The 19,156-nt window shown below is 52.0% G+C and overlaps 1 protein-coding gene across 2 annotated transcripts; it reads left to right on the forward strand.

The window, feature by feature from the left end:
- Positions 1-406: 406 nt before the first annotated feature.
- ST6GALNAC1 (ST6 N-acetylgalactosaminide alpha-2,6-sialyltransferase 1) lies at positions 407-18,938 on the forward strand. Of its 2 annotated transcripts, none has more exons than XM_047709069.1 (9): positions 407-1,070; positions 13,704-14,337; positions 15,144-15,312; positions 15,465-15,636; positions 15,849-15,987; positions 16,237-16,337; positions 16,508-16,597; positions 16,692-16,791; positions 17,046-18,938. In XM_047709069.1, the coding sequence occupies exons 1-9, from the start codon at positions 940-942 to the stop codon at positions 17,235-17,237; spliced, it is 1,728 nt and encodes a 575-aa protein (XP_047565025.1). In that variant the 5' UTR covers positions 407-939; the 3' UTR covers positions 17,238-18,938. The 2 variants fall into 2 exon arrangements, with proteins under 2 accessions (XP_047565025.1, XP_047565026.1); XM_047709070.1 differs by lacking the exon at positions 407-1,070 and adding an exon at positions 4,276-5,139.
- Positions 18,939-19,156: the final 218 nt, after the last annotated feature.

A 19,156-nucleotide genomic window follows, 5' to 3' on the forward strand; every position in this document is an offset into this window, starting at 1 on the left:
TCTCCAAGCTGGGGAGATCTGAGCCCGGGTGATTTCGCCAACAGTAGAATGGGGTTGACAACCACACCCAGCACCTCGAGCAGCTGCCAAGGCATCACTGCAGAGGACGGCCCCCCAGAGCCTGGCTCCGAGCTCTCACCTGCACGTATGTGCTCAGGGCTGTCACGGTCACGACTGCCAAAGGGACGCCGGCAAGGTTGAGCCGGATGACTGTAAATCAGTCCTCCGCATGGCTGCACATTGGGATCACCTGGGGGACTAAAAAAAAAATACCCCTGCCAGAAAAACAGCCAGTACCGGAGATCCTGGCTTTGTTGGTTTCTATGCAACCTGGACACTGAGGTGTAGGAAAGTTTCCCGAGTATTTCCTGTATGTATCCCAGGATTGAGAGCCGGGACTCTGGAACGCCTTGGAAATGAGCTGTCCTCATAGCTCTAGTCTTTGGTGGCACAATGTTCCTTGAGGGACTATTGCTAGAGGGCTCTCCAAGCTAAACAGATTCCCTGTGCTTTTCTCGTAAAGGTCATGTGGCACACGGAGGCCGTGCAGGGGTCTTCCAGCCCGTGCAGCTGCTCAGGGTCCCCAGGGGTTTGGAACCTGATAAAAGTGAGGTTCCCTATAATGCGTACGTGTTTCTCATAAAGCTCTACATGCAGAAATTGGCTCCTGAGACCAAGAACAGGAAAGTAAACTTGTTTGAACAAAAGGAGTTTCTTTTCCTTCAAGCCACGTCAGCCTATAAGCCCTTGCAAAGCAGGGACGGCAGCTCCTCCTTCCCCTGGCAGATGCTGATAAACTCAGTGTTTACCCGAGTGGCTCATTGTTAAAACAAGAGGTGTGCACTCCGTGACCAGGAGGCTTCAGCGCTCAAACCAGCTGCGGGCCCCATCAGAGCTCCAGGATATGCAGAACCTTCTGGCGGTGCCTGACCCAACGCCATGAGGACCTGTCTGCCTCGAATCAGTCGTCTGGACCATGCCGCCCAGTGGCTCTTGCTTTTGGCCGTGTTGGTGGTTTTCCTCTTCCTGCTGCCCTCCTTTATGAAGGAGCCCAACACAAAACCTTCCAGGTAAGGCTCTGACCCTTCCCAAATTCCTCATAATCTATTGGAAGCACATTAAAGGACTCTAGCCCAGGGAAGCCCTGGGAGCCCCGAGATGCTGCCGCGTCCACACGAGGTGTCAGGAAGCAGGAATGTTGTCAAAGACCCCTGGCAAGGGAGATCCAAGGGGGCACGTAGGGAACACACAGGTGGCAGGAGTGGGGAAACCAAGGTGTCCATGTCAAGGGGAAACGTGGGCAGGAGCTGGCCAGCGATGGGTTTGGGTCTCCAGAAGGCACAGATGGGAGACGACGTCCCCCTCTGGGATTGTGAGTAACAATAGGGGCTTTGGGGATAGTTCTCACGTGCCACTCCTGCCATTCGCGGTGTCCTAAAGCAAAAGATTTACACCGTGGTTACCCTTCACTTCCAAATCTCATTCTCCTTGAAGACCTGGTGGGAAACTTTGAGACCTCCCGCTTAGCTTACTTCTGGGCTCCAAGTTCATCCTTCAGAAGGACCTTGTAGATCAATTTTCTTAGAGCATCAACACATCTCCAGCAGCAGAAGACCTTTTTTTCTTTCCAGACTAGTTTTTTGGGGGGAATGACTTTATTTCACTGTTCTTAAAATTTGAAAGTAATACATGCTCTCATAATGTTTAGAAAAATCCAAGCAAGAAGTGAGGGTCTCCCATCACACCCCCATGTCTACCCACTCTTAAGGACTGGCCACACTTGCTTCTTTGGTGTACCTATAATTATTACATCATTGTAGGCAACACTTATATTCAACATGCCTTATGTACCATTAATTAATTCTGATGGTTATGAATTTACAGAGATACAGAGAGTGAACCGCCCAAGGTCACCCCGCTAGGAAGTCGCATGGCCAGGATTCAAAACCTGGTATTCTGCTTCTATAGCTTGTGCTTTTTACCTTATGTTACCCAAGCCCTGACCACAGATGGATAAATGGATAGGTGGGTAGATAAGTGGATACATAGGCAGGTAGGTAGGTTTCGCACCACACACGTTGTTCCATGGGCTGGCTTTTTAAATCGATACTATGCCACCGACATCCTTCCGTGTTGACGTGTACAAATCTACTCCCATTTTACTCACGGGGCATGGCAAGGATACGAGTTTACTTAGCCAATCTCTATCAGTTGACCCTTGGGTTGACCCTATTGGGTTGCCTCTGGCTCTTCACACACATAGGTATGTGAGAGGGCAAATTTCTAAGACTGGAGCGGCCGAGGCAACGGGTACATTGGCAGCAAATGCCAACAGATACCATCGATCACCCCTTTTATATTTTTTTAAGGATTTTATTTATTTATTTGACGGAGAGACACACAGCGAGAGAGGGAGCACAAGCACGGGAAATGGGAGAGGGGAAGTAGGCTTCCTGCGGAGCAGGGAGTCTGATGTGGGGCTCGATCCCAGGACCCTGGGACTATGACCTGAGCTGAAGGCAGACGGTTAACGACTGAGCCACACAGGCGCCCTCAGATAACCCTTTGAGAAGGTTAGAACAACAGGTGTGCGAGTCCACAGAAGAGCTAGGCCTTCAAAAGCAAGGGAAGATCCTCGCTGTGGCTGACCCGGATTCTGGCCCCCTCCCTCCAGCTCCTCCACCTCCCCCACCCCTCCTGCCCCACCCCCCACGCCTTGGGTCTTCGCTCTGATCTGGGGGTGTGGGGGAAAGAGCTCTGAACCAATAGGACACCTGGAGCTTTAAAATGGATGAGACTGAATTTAGGGGTTTTTTTTTTTCGTTTTTTTTTTTTTTTTCAATCTTTGCTGTAACTTTTTTAGACTGAATTTTTTTTGTTGTTGTTAAGATTTTATTTATTTATTTGACAGAGACAGCCAGAGAGGGAACACAAGCAGGGGGAGCAAAGAGAGAGAAGCAGGCCCCCTGCTAAGCAGAGAGCCGGGCGCAGGACTCCATCCCAGGACCCTGGGATCATGACCAGGGCCGAAGGCAGATGCTTTAACCACTGAGCGAGCCACTCAAGTGCCCCTAGACTGAGTTTTAATCATGAAATAGGACTATAAAGTTATTGAACTGCCCAAGGCGTTAGACGTGAGGGAGAAGGTAATCCACTGAGACGTCTCAGTAAACCGTCTCCATAACTAAGCCACAAACCAAGTGACAGAGTGAGCACCTTGAGAGCAGAGGTCCCAGGAGGGAAGGAGGTGTGTCTACTGGAAGCTTCCATGAGAAGATGGGTCTCGGATAAGGCATGTGGGGAGAAAAGCACAAGCAGAGAGGCGGGATCGCCTGTGTCCTCTTGGCTGAGCCGTGGACCAACACGCCTTGCAGAAATGAGGGGCTCCCTCTCAGGAGCAGGGGAAGGGCATTCCAGAAGGGCGGGGGTGAGGGTAGACGTCAGGAGGCTTTTAGGCAGGGAGGCGACCTCCTGAAAATGGTAATGTGCGATGGTTAGTCTGTCCGAAGGGAGCAAGATAGATTAGAAGGAGGAGTGAGTCACCGCTTTGGGCTGACCCATAGTGGCGACCAAGGGACAGGACTTCGCAAGGAGATTATCCTGCGATGAAGGGAGGGACTGAGGCTGACAGGTGCCCTCACAGGTGGTTTTAGCCTTTGAAATACAAGGTGAAGAGGACCTGGGGTGGGAGGGAAGGAAGAAGTGGAAAATCAGGACACATTTTGATGAAGGAGAGGGGTGGGAGGGAGAGACAAGTGTGCAGTTAGAGACGGGAGGTGGTTGGGGGTGTGGGCGGGGGGCGGGCAGGGGGAGCTGAGGCACCTCTCCCCACGGTGCAGCCTGGGGAAAATAAAATCAGATAAAATAGAGTTGTAAAACGCCAACCCAAATGTGGATCAGTGGTTTCTTTTCTTTTTTTCTTTTTTTTTTTTTTTAAGATTTTATTTATTTATTTGACATACAGAGATCACAGTAGGCAGAGAGGCAGAGAAGGAAGAAGGAAGCAGGCTCCCTGCTGAGCAGAGAGCCCGATATGGGGCTCCATCCTGGGACCCTGGAATCATGACCCAAACCAAAGGCAGAGGCTTTAACCCACTGAGCCACCCAGGCGCCCCAATCAGTGGTTCCTTTAAAAAAATTTTTTTTTTAATTTATTTGAGAGAGTGAGTTTGACAGCAGGGAGGGTCAGAGGGAGAAGCAGACTCCCTGCTGAGCAGGGAGCCTGATGCAGGACTTGGTCTGGGGACTCCAGGACCACGACCTGAGCGGAAGGCAGTCACTTAACCAACTGAGCCCCCCAGGTGCCCTGTTATCTGTGGTTTCTGAAGGTCATTGTTACCGAGGTATTTCCTTGTTTATGACAAGATTATCATTTCAGAGCTGGAGATGTCCGCACACCCTAACCTATGTTCAGAAGCTTTCTGTGGGTTATTTCTGGTCCTCACAATTGTCGCCCAAGATTAGCATTTTTATTCTTTTACACAAATGAAGGATATGAAGCTCAAAATATTAAGCCTGGGGGCACCGGGCTTGCTGGGTAGGTGGAGCCTACGGCTTTTGATCCCAGGGTTGTGAGTTCAGGCCCTGTGGTGAGGGTGGAGATGACATTAAAAAAATACAATCTTAAAAAAAAAAAAAAAGTTAAGCCTAATTCCACCCAGCCAGGAAGTCGCAAACTGGAGATGTGAACCCCGGGGGATTTGGGCTCCAAAATCCATGCTTTTCCCTCCCTCGGACAGGATGACTCTCCAGAGCCTCAAAGTCTAACGGAGCAGAGAGACGGAGACAGAACCAGAGACGGTGCGGGGTGTTAGGAGTCGTGAGAAGTCCCCACAGTTAAGTCACAGGCGCTATGAGAGCAAAATGAAAAGAGTCATTTCAGCCCCAGGGGGCAGGGTACGGAGAACATCCTGGAGACGGTGGTGTTTGTAGAGCACCTGAAGGCGGTGTGACATTTCAGCCCGTAGGAAGATTGACCACCGAGGAAGCGCGGGAGCAGCAGTGTAGACACGGGAACTGGCGGGCGTGTGCGGGCGTGAGAGCTTGGTGACTAATGAAACTCTTGACTCTAGAGGGCTTGGCATGCCAGGCACTGGTCTCCAAAACCCCTGATTAGCGACCACATATCAAGGCTTTGGGGTAAATATTGTTGTTAACAACACCCTCTTTTCCAAATAAGAGAGGTTAGGCAAATTATCCAAGGTCACCTTGGTCAGTTAAGTTCAAACCCAGACCAGCCAGCTCCGGAGTCCGGCTCCCAACCATGCCCTGGGCGAGCAGTCACTGTCCCCCCTTCCTGTATCGCACCCATCATAACGCGTTGCCCTGAACCGAAGTTTGTTTCCTGCTAGACAGTGCTTTTCCTATGGGTAGGGACTGGCCTATTTGTCTCTTCCCGCAGTATTCTGAGCTGGTCCCAGACACGGTGGTGTTTTTTCAATGCTTGTCGACCAAAGAGTAAACCTGCAATGGTTTACGATAGGAGCCCTGGGCAGGGAGGCTCCGGCAGGATCATGACCTGAGCCGGAGCCAGACGCTTAACCGACTGAGCCACCCAGGCGCCCCACACCATCCTATTTCTAAGTCACATGCCTACCTGCCACCTCTTGACTTCTCAATTAAGTGGTTTAGTGCTGTGAATGAAGTGTCATTTACCCATGGCCTTGACGCCTATCGCCCTTTGCGGCTTCAATCTCTGGAAACGTGAACCTAAAGGGGAGCGGATGGGGGACCCTGATGGTCACTGTCTGTCTACGTGTTAGCACCCGACCCATCTGTGTAACATGGTATTTTTCCAAGTGGCTTTTATACACCATGAAGTCCTCACAACGGTATTGTGAGACTGGTATGAAGAGTCCCATCTCAGGGGGGACGCCTGGGTGGCATAGTAGGTGAAGCGTCTGCCTTCAGCTGAGGTCATGGTCCCAGGGTTCTGGGATCGAGCCCCGCATCAGGCCCCCTGCTCAGCGGGAAACCCACTTCTCCCTCTCTTGCTCCCCCTGCTGTGTTTCCTCTCTCGCTGTCTCTCTCTCTGTCAAATAAATAAATAAATAATTTTTTTTTTTTAAAGAGTCCCATCTGGGTGGTCGCCTGGGTGGTTCAGTCGTTAAGCATCTGCCTTCAGCTCGTCATTATCCCAGAGTCCTGGGATCGAGCCCTGTGTTAGGCGCCCTGCTCAGCGGGGAGCCTGCTTCCCCCTCTGCCTGCTGCTCTCCCTGCTTGTGTTCTCATGCTTTCTCTCTCTGTCAAATAAATAAATAAAATCTTAAAAAAAAAAAAAAGGTTCCCATCTAATAGATAAGAAAACAAGGGCTCTAAGCGTTCTGTGACTTGCCCAAGGTCACACAGCTGGCTGGTTAGTGACCGGGCTGGAACTCACGCAGGCTCCTTCCCGCACCCCATGTGTGCCACCGCCCCTTTGCCAAGTGCCAAGAAGTTAGTTTTGTGTCAGACTCAAGTTCAACACATGAGAACAGCCAGAGTTCCAGAGGTTGAGTCTTGGGTAGGTAACAGCCACAGCACGGTGGGTGGCCACCCTCCCGCCTCCTCGTGGGGGACGGGCTGATCGTGCTGCCCTGTGGCCTCAGGGAGCCTGGTCCAGAAGTTATTAAAAGCCACCCCACTTGTGGGGTTTGGCTGTTTCTTGGGGAGAGCTTCCGGCCCCAACGGACGGCAGGGGTAGCTGCCCACTGGACCCCCTCGCTCTTCTCCTTCCTCTCGGGCGGGCGGAGGGCTGGGGAAGGGGAGGAGTCTTATTTTCCCCCAAGGTCACTATGTCAAACACGCCAGGATAAAAATGTCCCCGGAACTCGGGCTTACCCCTGAAACAAATTGTATTTGCAGGTGTGATTAGCCGCAAAAGAGCTAAGCCAGGTACCAGGTCCGGGTGATGAAAACTGACCCCACTTTGAACAATCTAGGTTCGCGGGGAGAGTTTCCAGCCACTGGATCACAGGGTCTCGCCTCGTATCTGTGATTCTGGACCTCTATATACCTGCCACTGTTTTGTTGAAAACACTTTCTTCCCCTGTTACCTGGGTCCCACCCACCACCACCCTGTTCAAGGTCGTCCCTACTTTCCTAAACTCTCAAGACTTACCCCAGGGGGTCTGGAGAGAGCTGTGTGTTATTCATGTATCATAGGGAGGGAGCACGTCCAAATTTTAAACCAGCTTCCCATTTCCCGGGCCACAGTTACTTCAGTGAACAGGATCTCAGGGAATGCTCTGGGCCCTTCTGTTAGGGGAGAGCTTTGGAAATTGGATCCAGTTCCTAAAGCACTAGGAACAGTGGCTTAGAGGCGTTTCCTCTTCTGTTCCCATTTTATATTGTTCTCCATTAGGATTTAATTGGCCAGAAGCTAAACAAATAAGAGAATTGGCTTTGATTTGAAAAAAGAACATTTGGAGTAACAACAGAATACAGATTTCTGTATTTTTTTTTCCCAGCCTACAAAAATAATTAAGGCTCATTAAGGCAAAGTACAATTTTAGTGATGGAAGCAACTTGTGGACCCATCTAAAGTTCTAAAATGTAAATCATGCAAAAAGTTTCAGTATTTCCTGGGGATAAGATACTGCAGAGTTTGGGGTGGGGTGGGGGGATAATGGAATGACTGGTTTCCATTTCAGATAAGACCAGAGCCCCTAAAGAGCTATGTGGACACCAACGGAGTTTCGGCCGCCCCAGGCTGGGCTGACCACGAAGGCGGGCACTGGGGGTGAGAGCCGCCCATCAAGGAGGGGCCTCTGCTGGGGGTGAGGAAAGGCAGTGCTGGGGAGCCTAGGGTTTGTTCCCCTTTCCAGGAGAGGCATAACGGAAGCCAAGGATGAGGAACCAGATGTGTAACCCCGAAGAGGCAAGCATGCCCCGGATAAAATGAGCGAGCGATGAGGAAAGCTGATTGTGGGGACTGCGGGGAGGGGGTCCGGGTCGTGAGGACGCGAGTGGAGGCGTGACTGTGACCAGCCACTCATCACAGAGCAGGTACACCTGCCTGGAGCCTCTTCTATCATCTGTTCCACTGAACATCAGAGCCCGGAATTATTTAGGAAATCAAAGGGTTTTTGGTTTTTGGATTTTATTGAAGAATAACAGATATACAATATTGTCTATCCATTTTAGGTGCACAAGAATGACTTGATGTTTATATATATTATGAAATGCTCACAATCAGGCTAGTTTCCACTTGTCACCATATGAAATTGTCAGAATATTATGGACTATGTTCCCAAGGCTTGTACTTTACATCCCCATGTCTTACTTATTTTATTACCGGGACACTGTACTTCCCGTTTTGCCCGTCCTCCCCCACCACCTCTGTTCTGGCAATCACCATTCTACTCTCTGTAACTGTGAGTCTGTTTCTGTTCTGTTTCATTTTTATCTGTTTTTGAGATTGTGAAATCCTATGGTACTTGTCTTTGTCTGGCTCATTTTACTTAATCTAATACCCTCTATGCCCACCCATGTTGCTGCAAATGGCAAGACCTCATTCTTTCTTATGGCTGAGCAGTATTCCATTTTATATATATATGAATGGATATAATATATATATACATATACATATATATTTCTCCATTCATCTGTCACTGGACCCTTGGGCTGCTTTCCATGTCTTGGCCATTGTAAATAACACTGCAGCGAACACAGGGGTGTGCATGTCTTTTCAGATTAGTGTTTTCATTTTCTTCGGATAAATATCTAAAGATTTTATTTATTTATTTGACAGACAGAGATCACAAGCAGGCAGAGAGGCAGGCGGAGAGAGAGGGGAAGCAGGCTCCCCACTGAGCAGAGAGCCTAATGTGGGGCTCGATCCCAGGACCCTGAGATTATGACCTGAGCCAAAGGCAGCAGCTTAACCTGCTGAGCCACCCAGGGGCCCCTCTTAGGGTAAATATCTAGAAGTGGAATTGCGAGATCGTCAAGGAGGTCTTTTGAGCTCTTGTCTTTTCCTTGATAAAATAATCTTCTATTCCTACTGGTTTTATCAATGGCCTCGGATTTGGGGTGGTATTGGTCAGTTTCAGTTGGGATGACCTCTTCCGTGGGTGAGACACCTTCAACACTCCCTGTATTATTTCCAGTAGATACAACTGAGCACTGAACAACATGGTTTGAACCATGGGGGTCTGTTTATATATGGATTTTTTACAGTACAGTAGTGTACATGTATCTTCTCTTCCTTACAGTTTTCTGAGTGATATTGTCCTTTCTCTAGCTGACTTTATTGTAAGAATATGTACATAATAGGGTTGCCTGGGTGGCTCTTTTGTTAAGCATCTGCCTTTGGCTTGGGTCATGATCCCAGGATCCTGGGATTGAGCCCCATGTTGGGTTCCCTTCTCACCAGGAAGCCTGTTTCTCTCTCTCTCCCCCTGTGTTCCCTCTCTCGCTGTGTCTCTCTGTCAAATAGTTAAGTAAAATCTTTAAAAATATCTATGTACATAATACATATGACGTACAAAATATGTGTTGACTTGTTTATGCTATTGGTAAGGATTCTGGCCAACACTGGGCTATTAGTAGTCAAGTTCTGGGGAGCCAAGAGTCATGCGCAGATTTTCGACAGTGTGTGGGTCAGTGCCCCTAATCCACACAGTATTCAAGGGTCATCTCTGCCATATTCGTGGGAAAACTCTGCTCTCTTGCCCATAGTTTTTCATGGCTTCAAGTATAAATAAACGTTGAGCCTTTTGCCCTTTCTTCGCTTCCTGGTCCCCCGTGGTGGTGGGTAATTCAGACTTAAGAGGGAAGAGGATGCCAGATAATTAATCTTTTGTATCCATTTCCTTTATTGCACAGAGCCAGGTAAACCCTGCTAATGATAAATTTATTTTTAAAGTGCAACATTTTCTATTTTTACTTCCCAAATAGATCAGACTTTGATACTGAGTTGTTGTTTTGCTTGGATGAGATCCAAGCATGACTTATCGGTCGCTCTGAACCCTTAATAGAAAACAGGCTCCCCCCTTTACCCCACCCTGGCCTTACTCATGCTGTTCAAACCCAGGATCGCCCAAGGTCTGGACAAGGCAAATGCAGGGCACCCACCACACAGACAGAAGGAATTTGAGCATTCAGTAAATACCATGCATGAGCATAAGGAAATGCCTACATAGACACCCACATTCCTAGCAATCATAGCTGTATTTAATTATAGGGAAATGAAATGAAACTTAATTACATAATTTTGTCAATACCTGGGTCATTGCTGCGACTCCCTGTAAAATGTAAAGGAGTCATCGGTAACCCGCCAGGGACCTAGTGCCTTCTGCCTCTGGGAGGGACTGTAGAGAGGAGCTCGGGGTGCTCCGTTCCCTGGGGCTGGCGTGGCCACGAGGCGGACGGCCAGCTCTCTGGGCCATATGTCTGAGACGTCTCGTGGAGAAGCCCACCCTGCCGTGCCATCTCCCCGATCACAGCCGTGCCGAGGTGTTTACACTTTGGAAGGGAAATTTCTAGAGGCCTCTTGTGGTTTGGGGGTGGGAAATGCAGGGGGAGGCGATTCCGAGGTTCACAGGTGGGTAACAAGAGCTGTTTGCTCTCTGAGCTAACGCCTGGGCCTTTGTCGTGCCTCTGGCTTGAAGCTTCAGCTCTCTTGTGCCATTGAAGGGGAGAAGAGTGAGTCTCACGGTACTCAAGCTTCACAGCACCAACATAAGGTGGCCCAGATCCCTCAAGAATGTTCCGGATTGGGGCGCCTGGCTGGCTCCGTCGATGAAGCGTCTGCCTTCAGCTCAGGTCGTGATCCCAGAGGCCTGGGAGCGAGCCCCGCTTTGGGCTCCCTGCTCAACGGAAGTCTGCTTCTCCCTCTGTCTCCTGGTCCCCCTGCTTGTGCGCTCTCTCTCGCTCTCTCGCTCTCTCTCTCTCTCCCTTAAATAAATAAATAAATAATTTTTAAAAATGAATAGGATCAGGACTATCTCAGGTTTTCCACTCTGCACGGATGGTATCCTTCCAGAATGGACACTTCAGCAATGTCTACCCAGTTCATGAGCCAATAGCCGTCTCTTTCTCTTGAGACTGTCCTCCTCTCCTGCGCAGGGTGGACCCCAGGACCTGTGTCACTTGCCATGTGGTCAGGCACAGGAAGGGACACAAGTGGGCTGGAACCATAAAAATTAAGAACTGGGAGCAGAGAGTCATGAGTCCCGGGAGGAGGTGTTCTGGGGCGGCCGTCCTCCGCCGTCATGTGGGCTGAGGAGTGGAGAGTGGAAAGCAGCCTAAGAGAGAGACTCCAGGTTCCAGACCCTTCTAGAAGCTCAGCCACATCTTGCGCTTGGGCTCCTCAAGACTTTTTCTATCCTTATGATAAATCCCTCCCTCCATTTTTTTTTTCTTAGTTAAAAATGGAAAACAAGGAATAAAGGCTATTGGTTTTTCCAGGCTTCTCCATGTCACAGTCTGGCCCGGTGTCACCGCCTTCCTCTCCCCTCTGGGCGGGAATAACTCTCCACATGGCTTCTTTGAGCCTGGTAACAGAGGCAGGCATTGGCTACATGAGGCCAGTTAAAAATGCGTGTGCTCCAAGGAGGAAGGACCCACTGCTAGCCTTCTCCCTAACAACCTCCCAGAGGAGTAAGGTCTTCTCTGTCTCAAGGTCAGGCCAGAGAGCGTCCTTCTTGCAAAACCAGAATGAATGTGCTTCTCTGGTGCCCAGAAAGCAGGAAATACGGTACCGCCACAAGGGCTGGCCTGATGCAGGAGGGAGGCCCTACACGAGGAAGGATTAACAGAGATAATCTGCCTAGTGCACATACCACCCAGGGCCTGCCCTGTATTTCTCTAGTGATGAACGTCTCCTCCATCTTCTAGCCTGTAATAGCAATGCCTACAGTGTCCTCCGCAGGTGGAAGTCTGTGCCTTATTCAAATCTGCATTCCCGGGACCCACACAGCATGTTGCACTGAACATCTGTTGAATGAGATGTTCTACGTCTTACATATTTCAGAGTCTGTTCTATTCCGCTTGTTTAAATCCATTTCCTGGTGGGTCCAGAGAGCCTTCCGAAAGCTTCTGTGTGATGATGTGGCATATGGTAGCGGGCTTCGTGGGAAGGGCTGCTGGGTGTGATTGCTGCCACCTCCAAGTTTGCGACTTAGGGAGGAGTTTGACCTTGCCCTTGAATGAACACAATCCCCAGACATGCCCAGTTCGGCAGCCTGTAGGTTTCTAGTCCTGTCATTTGTCCCAGGAGATGGAGCTTTGGGTCAGGCTACCTCCCATGGCTCCTTCATGCTCGTCCATTCCCCAGCCCATGTCTGGGGGACAACTTGACGTCTATCTGTATGATGATCTGTCGTCCCCTTTACATCCTGGGCTCCATCAGGGGAAGGAAGATACCCCCAGTAACTAGCACACCACCGTACATAGGAGGCACTCAATAAATATTTGCCGCATAAAAGAACAAATTAGTGGACACGGAGTTGGGAGGTGGTAAGTCAAAGCTGCAACCAGAGAAGGAGGAGACCAGACTCAGGAGACCCCCACCTTGCACAGGACAAACCATGAGTGACTGGGAGCAGAGCACCAAGGCAGTGCTGAGAAGCCGGGAACTGGTTTGGCTGAGCGCGTATTTTGTGCCAGAGGCTACACCCGTGTTAATGCTCACAGAGACTTCTTGCAGAAGCAAAAGGCAGCAACCTATTTTATAGATACGAAAACCGAGGGGCAGGTGGGTTAAGATTTCTCCCAGCCACACCAGCTAAGACCTGGAAAGTGGTAGGGATTCTCGCTCAGGTCTCTCTGGCTACACATTTCACGTTCTCTCTCCTCTTTCTGTAGCCTCAGTAAGTCTGAAATATAGGGCTCGGAAGAAGAATGGTAGAAGCAGACAAAGGAGAGCTACTTGGGACAAGAGGGGTCACGGTGAGCCAGGGAGGCCAAGGATGTCAGGGAAAGGAGCAGGAGCCAAGGACACCTGGAAATCCACGAGGGTGATGGCTATGGTTCCCCAGAAAGGACAGTTCTTTTTCCCACGGTTCCCAGGAATCCCCCGAAAACCTGTGTAGCACAGAGAACCCACCCTGAAGTCCAGCTAGGGAAACCTGCGCAGGGGAGGCCCCACACTTTCCTCAGCGGGACACCTAATGCTAATTTGCATAAATGAAGGGATACTTTTGGCAGCCTCAGGCAAAAGGGGGAAATGAAAAGAAAAGAAATCTAATCCTCGGAGCCAAAAACCGGGGGTGCCAGAAGCCAGACCAGGGACCCTGCACTGGTCTTCTCCCACTGCTAGAAGAAAGCATGGCCGGGCTGGAATTCGGCTCCTGTGCCCCCAGACCCTTGTCCCAGTCCCTGTCTTTGACCTGAAATTCTCCAGTAGCTTCTCCTGGACAAGAAGACGAATGACAAAGTCCAAATTCCTCAGTCTGACTTACAAGGCAGATACTAATCAGGTTCTGCCTACCTGTTTGGGACCATCCCCTGGCCAGACAGAGCCCCTTCCCTTGTGCCCACCGAGTGTACTTGCTCCCCAGGGCGAGCCCACCACGGTCTCTAGGGGTCAGAGGCAAGTTTCTAGACCCATCGCCAACAGGTGCAGCTTAATCTGGGGGTATGGACGGTGACACTCCTTGCCCTCCTTGCCTTCGTGTCTTACGGAAACTGGTTTGAAGTCTACCCAAGGCACCAGAAAAAATACTAACAACCTGTGGATACCATCCTTGGCCTTCATCCCGATTTCCGTCTGTCCCTAGGGATCAGCACACGCTGGACAAGAAGAGGTCTCCAGGGTTGCTCCACAAGACTGCATGGCAGGTCATCACCGCAGGAGGAAGGACAATGGCCCCGGGGGCGCTGTCAGTGCAGAAGGACAGCACAGAGGCCCCCCCAGCCCAGGCCACCGCCCACCCCACCCAGAAGGACACCGGAGCAGAGGTCAGTGAGAAGAAGGACCCCATGCAGGACACGCTGCCTCCAAAGGCACGGGACAGGGCGGTGGCCTCTGATGGGGCACAGACACTGTCGCTGAGGAGTCAGGACCCCAGGACCATCAAAGGAAGGCAGGACCAGAACAAGGAGCCCACAGCCACTGGGACAGAGCCCCCAAAGACTCAGGGCAAAGCGCAGACCACAGCAAGGACACCCGTGCCAAAAAGTCAGGCCGAGGCGCTGACCATGCCAGGAGCAGGGTCCACAGGGAGGACAGTGAAAGGAGTGACCACAGAGGTTGTCCCCCACCGGGAGACAGCCCGGGCCACGCCACCCTCCACTCCCTTCTGGAACCGCACCACAGAGAGAAGGCTAAGTCTACAGGCCAGCAACTTCAAGTCTGAGCCCCAGTGGGATTTTGAGGAACAATATAGCTTTGACACGGGGGCCCTACAGTCGGTGAGTCTGGCCACGGCCTCCCTGCTCTGGAGCCCCCTGGAGACAGCCCCACCACCTCCCTGACTTCCCAGGCTCTGCCCTCAGGCTCTGCCTTATCCCCGCTGTCACAGTGCCCTACCCTACCCTGCTTTGACCCCTACCTTCTTTCCTTAAGTGTTCGAAGTGCCGGGGGAGGCAGGTCCCAGATCCTAGCCCAGGCAGCGTGGGAAGGGGTGAGGGAGAGGAGCCCTGCCCGGGAGCCCCCCAGAAGGTCTGGAAGGTCACTGAGCAGGGGGAGAGACATCTACCTGCTCTGGGGCCCTCCTTGGGCGGGGGAAGGGGCAAGGGTTGAGAGGGGGCAAGGAGGGACAGGACTCATAGCTGAGGAACCCCAGCCTGATGCCAACCCTGATTCGTGGGAATGCCTTGGCTTTGCCCGCCTTCCCCCTCTTCCGTCCCTAAGAAAAGCAGCCTGGGCCCACGGCCTCGGGAGGGAAACCTTCAGAATATGTATGTTTGCATACAGACCTGCAGCCAGGCCCCGGCCAGCGCTCCAGGCTCTCCCGCAGCCCCGTCCCCCTTCCACCCACCAGGGTGCATCCCCTACAGCCCCAAGAAGGGCCCTCGGGGACCCCTGGGGCCCTCAGGGCTCCAGCAGCCAGGACAAGGGCGAGGAGGACCAGCGGGCCCTCCGAAGATGATGGGAGAGGCCGCAGAGGTGGCGCCTTCTGGACGTTGAGGCCCGCTTTCTGGCCCTGCCCCCAGCTCGGCCCCTGGCCATGGCCTTCCTGGGCCTCTGCCTACCTGACCCACCCTCCTGCATGTAGAACTGCCCCGACTCAGTGAAGGTCAAGGCCTCCAAGTCACCCTGGCTCCAGAAGCTCTTTCTGGCCAACCTCACCCTCTTCCTGGATTCCAGCCACTTCAACCAGAGGGAATGGGAGCGCCTGGAGCACTTCGCACCGCCCTTTGGCTTCATGGAGCTCAACCACTCCCGTGAGTCTGCCTCCCAGCCCCGCAGAGCCTGAGCCTCTGAGCCTCTGGCTCTGGTCCGGCCTCTTCCCTGGGGGGCCCCCTCCGGCGCTGGGAGAGATGGTGGGCCGCCCCCCCCACCCCTCCAGGGCTCTGAGCGGAGCCCCTCGTTGCAGTGGTGCAGAAGGTGGTGAAACGCTTCCCTCCGGTGCCCCAGCAGCAGCTGCTCCTGGGCGCCCTACCCCCCGGGAGCTCCCAGTGCATCACCTGTGCCGTGGTGGGCAACGGGGGCATCCTGAACAACTCCCACATGGGCCAGGAGATAGACAGTCACGATTATGTGTTCCGGTAAGCGGTCCCACCCAAAGCGCCCCATCCCGACTGAGAGATCCAGGAGGGTGTTCTACGCCCCAGTCCAGAAGGTGGAAGGCCTGGGCTGTCCAGAGAGTTTCCCTTTATACCTGCTGCCTCCCCATATCTCCTTGCCTTCCCCACCTGCCTCCACGCCTTTCCCTCGTGCACTCACGGGGCCTGTCCTGTGTGGCTCTGTCTGCCCGTAGACTGAGTGGAGCTATCACTAAGGGCTACGAACAGGATGTGGGTACCCGGACGTCCTTCTACGGCTTCACCGCCTTCTCCATAACGCAGTCCCTGCTTGCCTTGGGCGGTCGGGGTTTCCTGCACGTGCCCCTGGGGAAGGTGAGCAAAGAGGACCGGGCCTGGCCACACACACAATCTGAATGGGGAGCACCAGCGGAGAAAGGGAGCCCGGCGTCCCATGTCTGGAGTCTGGCTGGCACAGACTCTGTTCATCCGAGGGGCACGGGCAGGGAGGATGGGCAGACAGGCCTGCGGAGGGCAAGCGGGCAGGCTGGTATTGGAGCCAGGTGCCCCCCAGCCCGGGGTCCTGAAGGCAGGACTTCCAGAGCCGCTGTCCTTGGTCTTCAGGATGTCCGCTACCTGCACTTCCTGGAGGGTACCCGAGACTATGAGTGGCTGGAAGCGCTGCTTCTGAATCAGACGCTGGTGAAAAGCCTTCCATGGTTCAGGTACCCACCGCCCCTCCCTCTCCCCCCGCCGAGCTGCGTCCCGGGCGGCTGTGAAGGGCTGGGCTGGTGGGGACCACCTTAGCGATCACCTGGAGAGGGGCCCCCCCTGCCATGCCCCTGGCCCTGACTTGGCCCACGTCGGGAAGGTGAACCACCACCGCCACCCACAGGCGCCGGCCCCAGGAGGCTTTCCGGGAAAGCTTGCGGATGGACAGGTACCTGCTGATGCACCCAGACTTGATGCGCTACATAAAGAACAGGTGAGAGCAGAGCGGCCGGCGCGTGTGGAAGGCGCCGGGTGCCTCGCGTCCCTGTGCCTCCTGACGGCGGGGAGGGGGCTGGGCTATTTCCCAGGTTTCTGAGATCAAAGACCCTGGACACTAAACACTGGAGAATCTACCGTCCCACCACGGGAGCCCTCCTGCTGCTCACGGCCCTTCAGCTCTGTGACCAGGTGAGACTCTATGGTGGGAGCAGCTGGAGAAGCAGCTGGGGGGGGTCCCTGGACTGGCCCCTCGGGGGACCATGGCTGGGGTGGGGGAGGGGTGTGAGTGTGCATGCACGCACGTGTGCAAGTGTACACCAGGGAGCCTGCGCCCGGCCCCCTAGGTCGAAGTGCCTCCCAGCCCCCCAGTAACATGTAGCCCATGAGCACAAGCCTGGAAGGGAGTGACCTCGGGCCTCATTTCTCCTCCGACCTTCATGTAGGTGAGCGCCTATGGCTTCATCACCGAGGGCCACGAGCACTTTTCTGACCACTACTATGACAAGTCCTGGAAACGAACCGTCTTTTACATCAACCATGACTTCCCGTTAGAGAGAACACTCTGGAAGCGGTTGCACGATGAAGGTATCATCCGGCTGTACCAGCGGCCCGTAATTTCCAAACCGAAGATGTGACTGGGGCCTGGGCCGCTGCGGTCTCATGGGCCGTTCCGTTCCAAGGCACGGGCAAGGTGGGAGCCTTGAGACTCTAACCACCGTTCTCCCGGAGCTCAGGCCAGCCTCCTGGCCCCTCCAGACCCCGTCCCCCCGGGGAACTCGGGCACCAAGGAGGAGACACGTTTAAGACGGCAAATGACCAATCGAGGCCTTGGAGACCTTGGAACATGGATGCTCAAGGGAGGGAGGACTCCCGTCTTGAGACCCAAGAATTTGAACTAAATGGAGTGAAGATGGGCCCACACCGCCCACTGAATCTCACCCTTCACCATCCAAAAGCTACCTGACGCTGGCATGGAAAAGCCCCAACCTAGGAGACGAGACATGGAGGTTCGATTTCGAATTCCAAATCTGGTACTTAGCAGCTGTGAAATCTTGAAGGCCTTACTTAATTTCACTAGGGATTGTCTACAGGACCCTTCCTCCTGGGGCTTATCTGATTCTAGAAGGATCTGCACCTTTCCTTGTCTTTGAGCTCTTTGACAACTCTCGGGTTGCAGAAAACGGATAGTAATAAGAATAATTCTTGCCCGTGAAAATGCAAATAAATCTTGTACAGTCAAGAGGCAAGTGATGACCCCCTGGGGGCAGTGACCTGTTCTGTACAAACAGGCAAATTCATGTTCAAGTTCCTGACTGCCTGTGTGTCTGTCTGTACTCGAGGTTCTCCTTTGAACCAGTTTTTGCATCTTACTGGTTTCTTCATTAGTTAAGCAGTTAATAAAATCCTTGACATGCGTTCATTTTATATTTGTATGAGAGTTACCGTTCTACCCTTGGAAAAACATCTTCTATCATGTCCTGAGGCCACTGTTTTATAATCCGTAGCACGATTTTTGGGGTACCCATTCCACAATGATTTAAAAAAATTACTCTCTGTAAAAACCTGAGGCAATAAGGACCCAGTTTCCTCCCCTTTCGTTCTCCATCCTCCCTCCAGCCTGCACTTCCTCAGACCTCATGTTGAGAACCCAGAGCAAGCCAAAGTTTTTTCGGTTCATCTTATCCCCTCGAGCTCTAGCTACAGGATTTGGACTCTGAAGCCCAGAAGAATGCTAAAGATCCCAAACTGAATAAAGGCCCCCAGTGAAGGAGATGGAGGGCGTGGAAGGAAAAAAAAAACAACCAAAATCAAAAAACAAGAAAAGAAAAGTAAGCTGTCTCGTAGACTTCATGCTCAAGGTTCAAAAGCTAATTTAATACAGGTGGGACAGGATTTGCTTTGTTCAGAAAGGCTGCAGTACCAGCTCTGGGCAGCAGGTGGCAATATCTTGCACACCCACCCCTCCACCCCACCACCTCCCTCTGCCCCGTTTCTGGAATGCTCCGCCTGTCTTTTTCACGTTTCCCCAGCTGTTCTTACATGTTTATTCCTCCGTGTGAATTTTAGTATCTGTTTAGGATCTAGGGGGAAAAAAATTTGGTATTTTAATTGGAATTGCATTCGATTTATACATTTCCCCGGGGAGGAATGAATGGACGTATTACATCGAGTCCTCTTTTCCAAGAGCAAGAGATGGTTCTCCACTTCTCCAAATTTGTGTCTTTCAGTATTTTAGTATTTCCACAGATTTCATATATTCCTTGTTGAATGCACTGCTCAGTATTTTATCTTGTTTGTTGCTGTTCTAAATGGATTTTCTCTTACATTAAATCCTCTCCCTGGTAACTGTTGGTGAAGGGTGTGATATATTATCATATCATCGGCATATAGATTATTTTCTAATTCTTTATGCCTCTGATGATCTCTTTTCTGCATCTTTTGACTGGTACATCCGGAGTGAGCTAACACAACAGTTGACCTGACTTTGGATCCAAATAAATGAGGCTCAACCTTTATGTTTGGGTAGCCTGAATTTAAATTTGAGGAGGTAGGT

Source organism: Lutra lutra, chromosome 16 (assembly GCF_902655055.1).
Source record: "Lutra lutra chromosome 16, mLutLut1.2, whole genome shotgun sequence".
Taxonomy (NCBI): Eukaryota; Metazoa; Chordata; class Mammalia; order Carnivora; family Mustelidae; genus Lutra; species Lutra lutra.

Bases quoted from the DNA above. Each gene is read 5' to 3' on its own strand.
- ST6GALNAC1 (XM_047709069.1), top strand. From the start codon at position 940: ATGAGGACCTGTCTGCCTCGAATCAGTCGTCTGGACCATGCCGCCCAG. The intron at 15,637-15,848 runs GTAAGCGGTCCC...GTCTGCCCGTAG, and splicing joins AGTCACGATTATGTGTTCCG to ACTGAGTGGAGCTATCACTA. The intron at 16,598-16,691 runs GTGAGAGCAGAG...GCTATTTCCCAG, and splicing joins ATGCGCTACATAAAGAACAG to GTTTCTGAGATCAAAGACCC.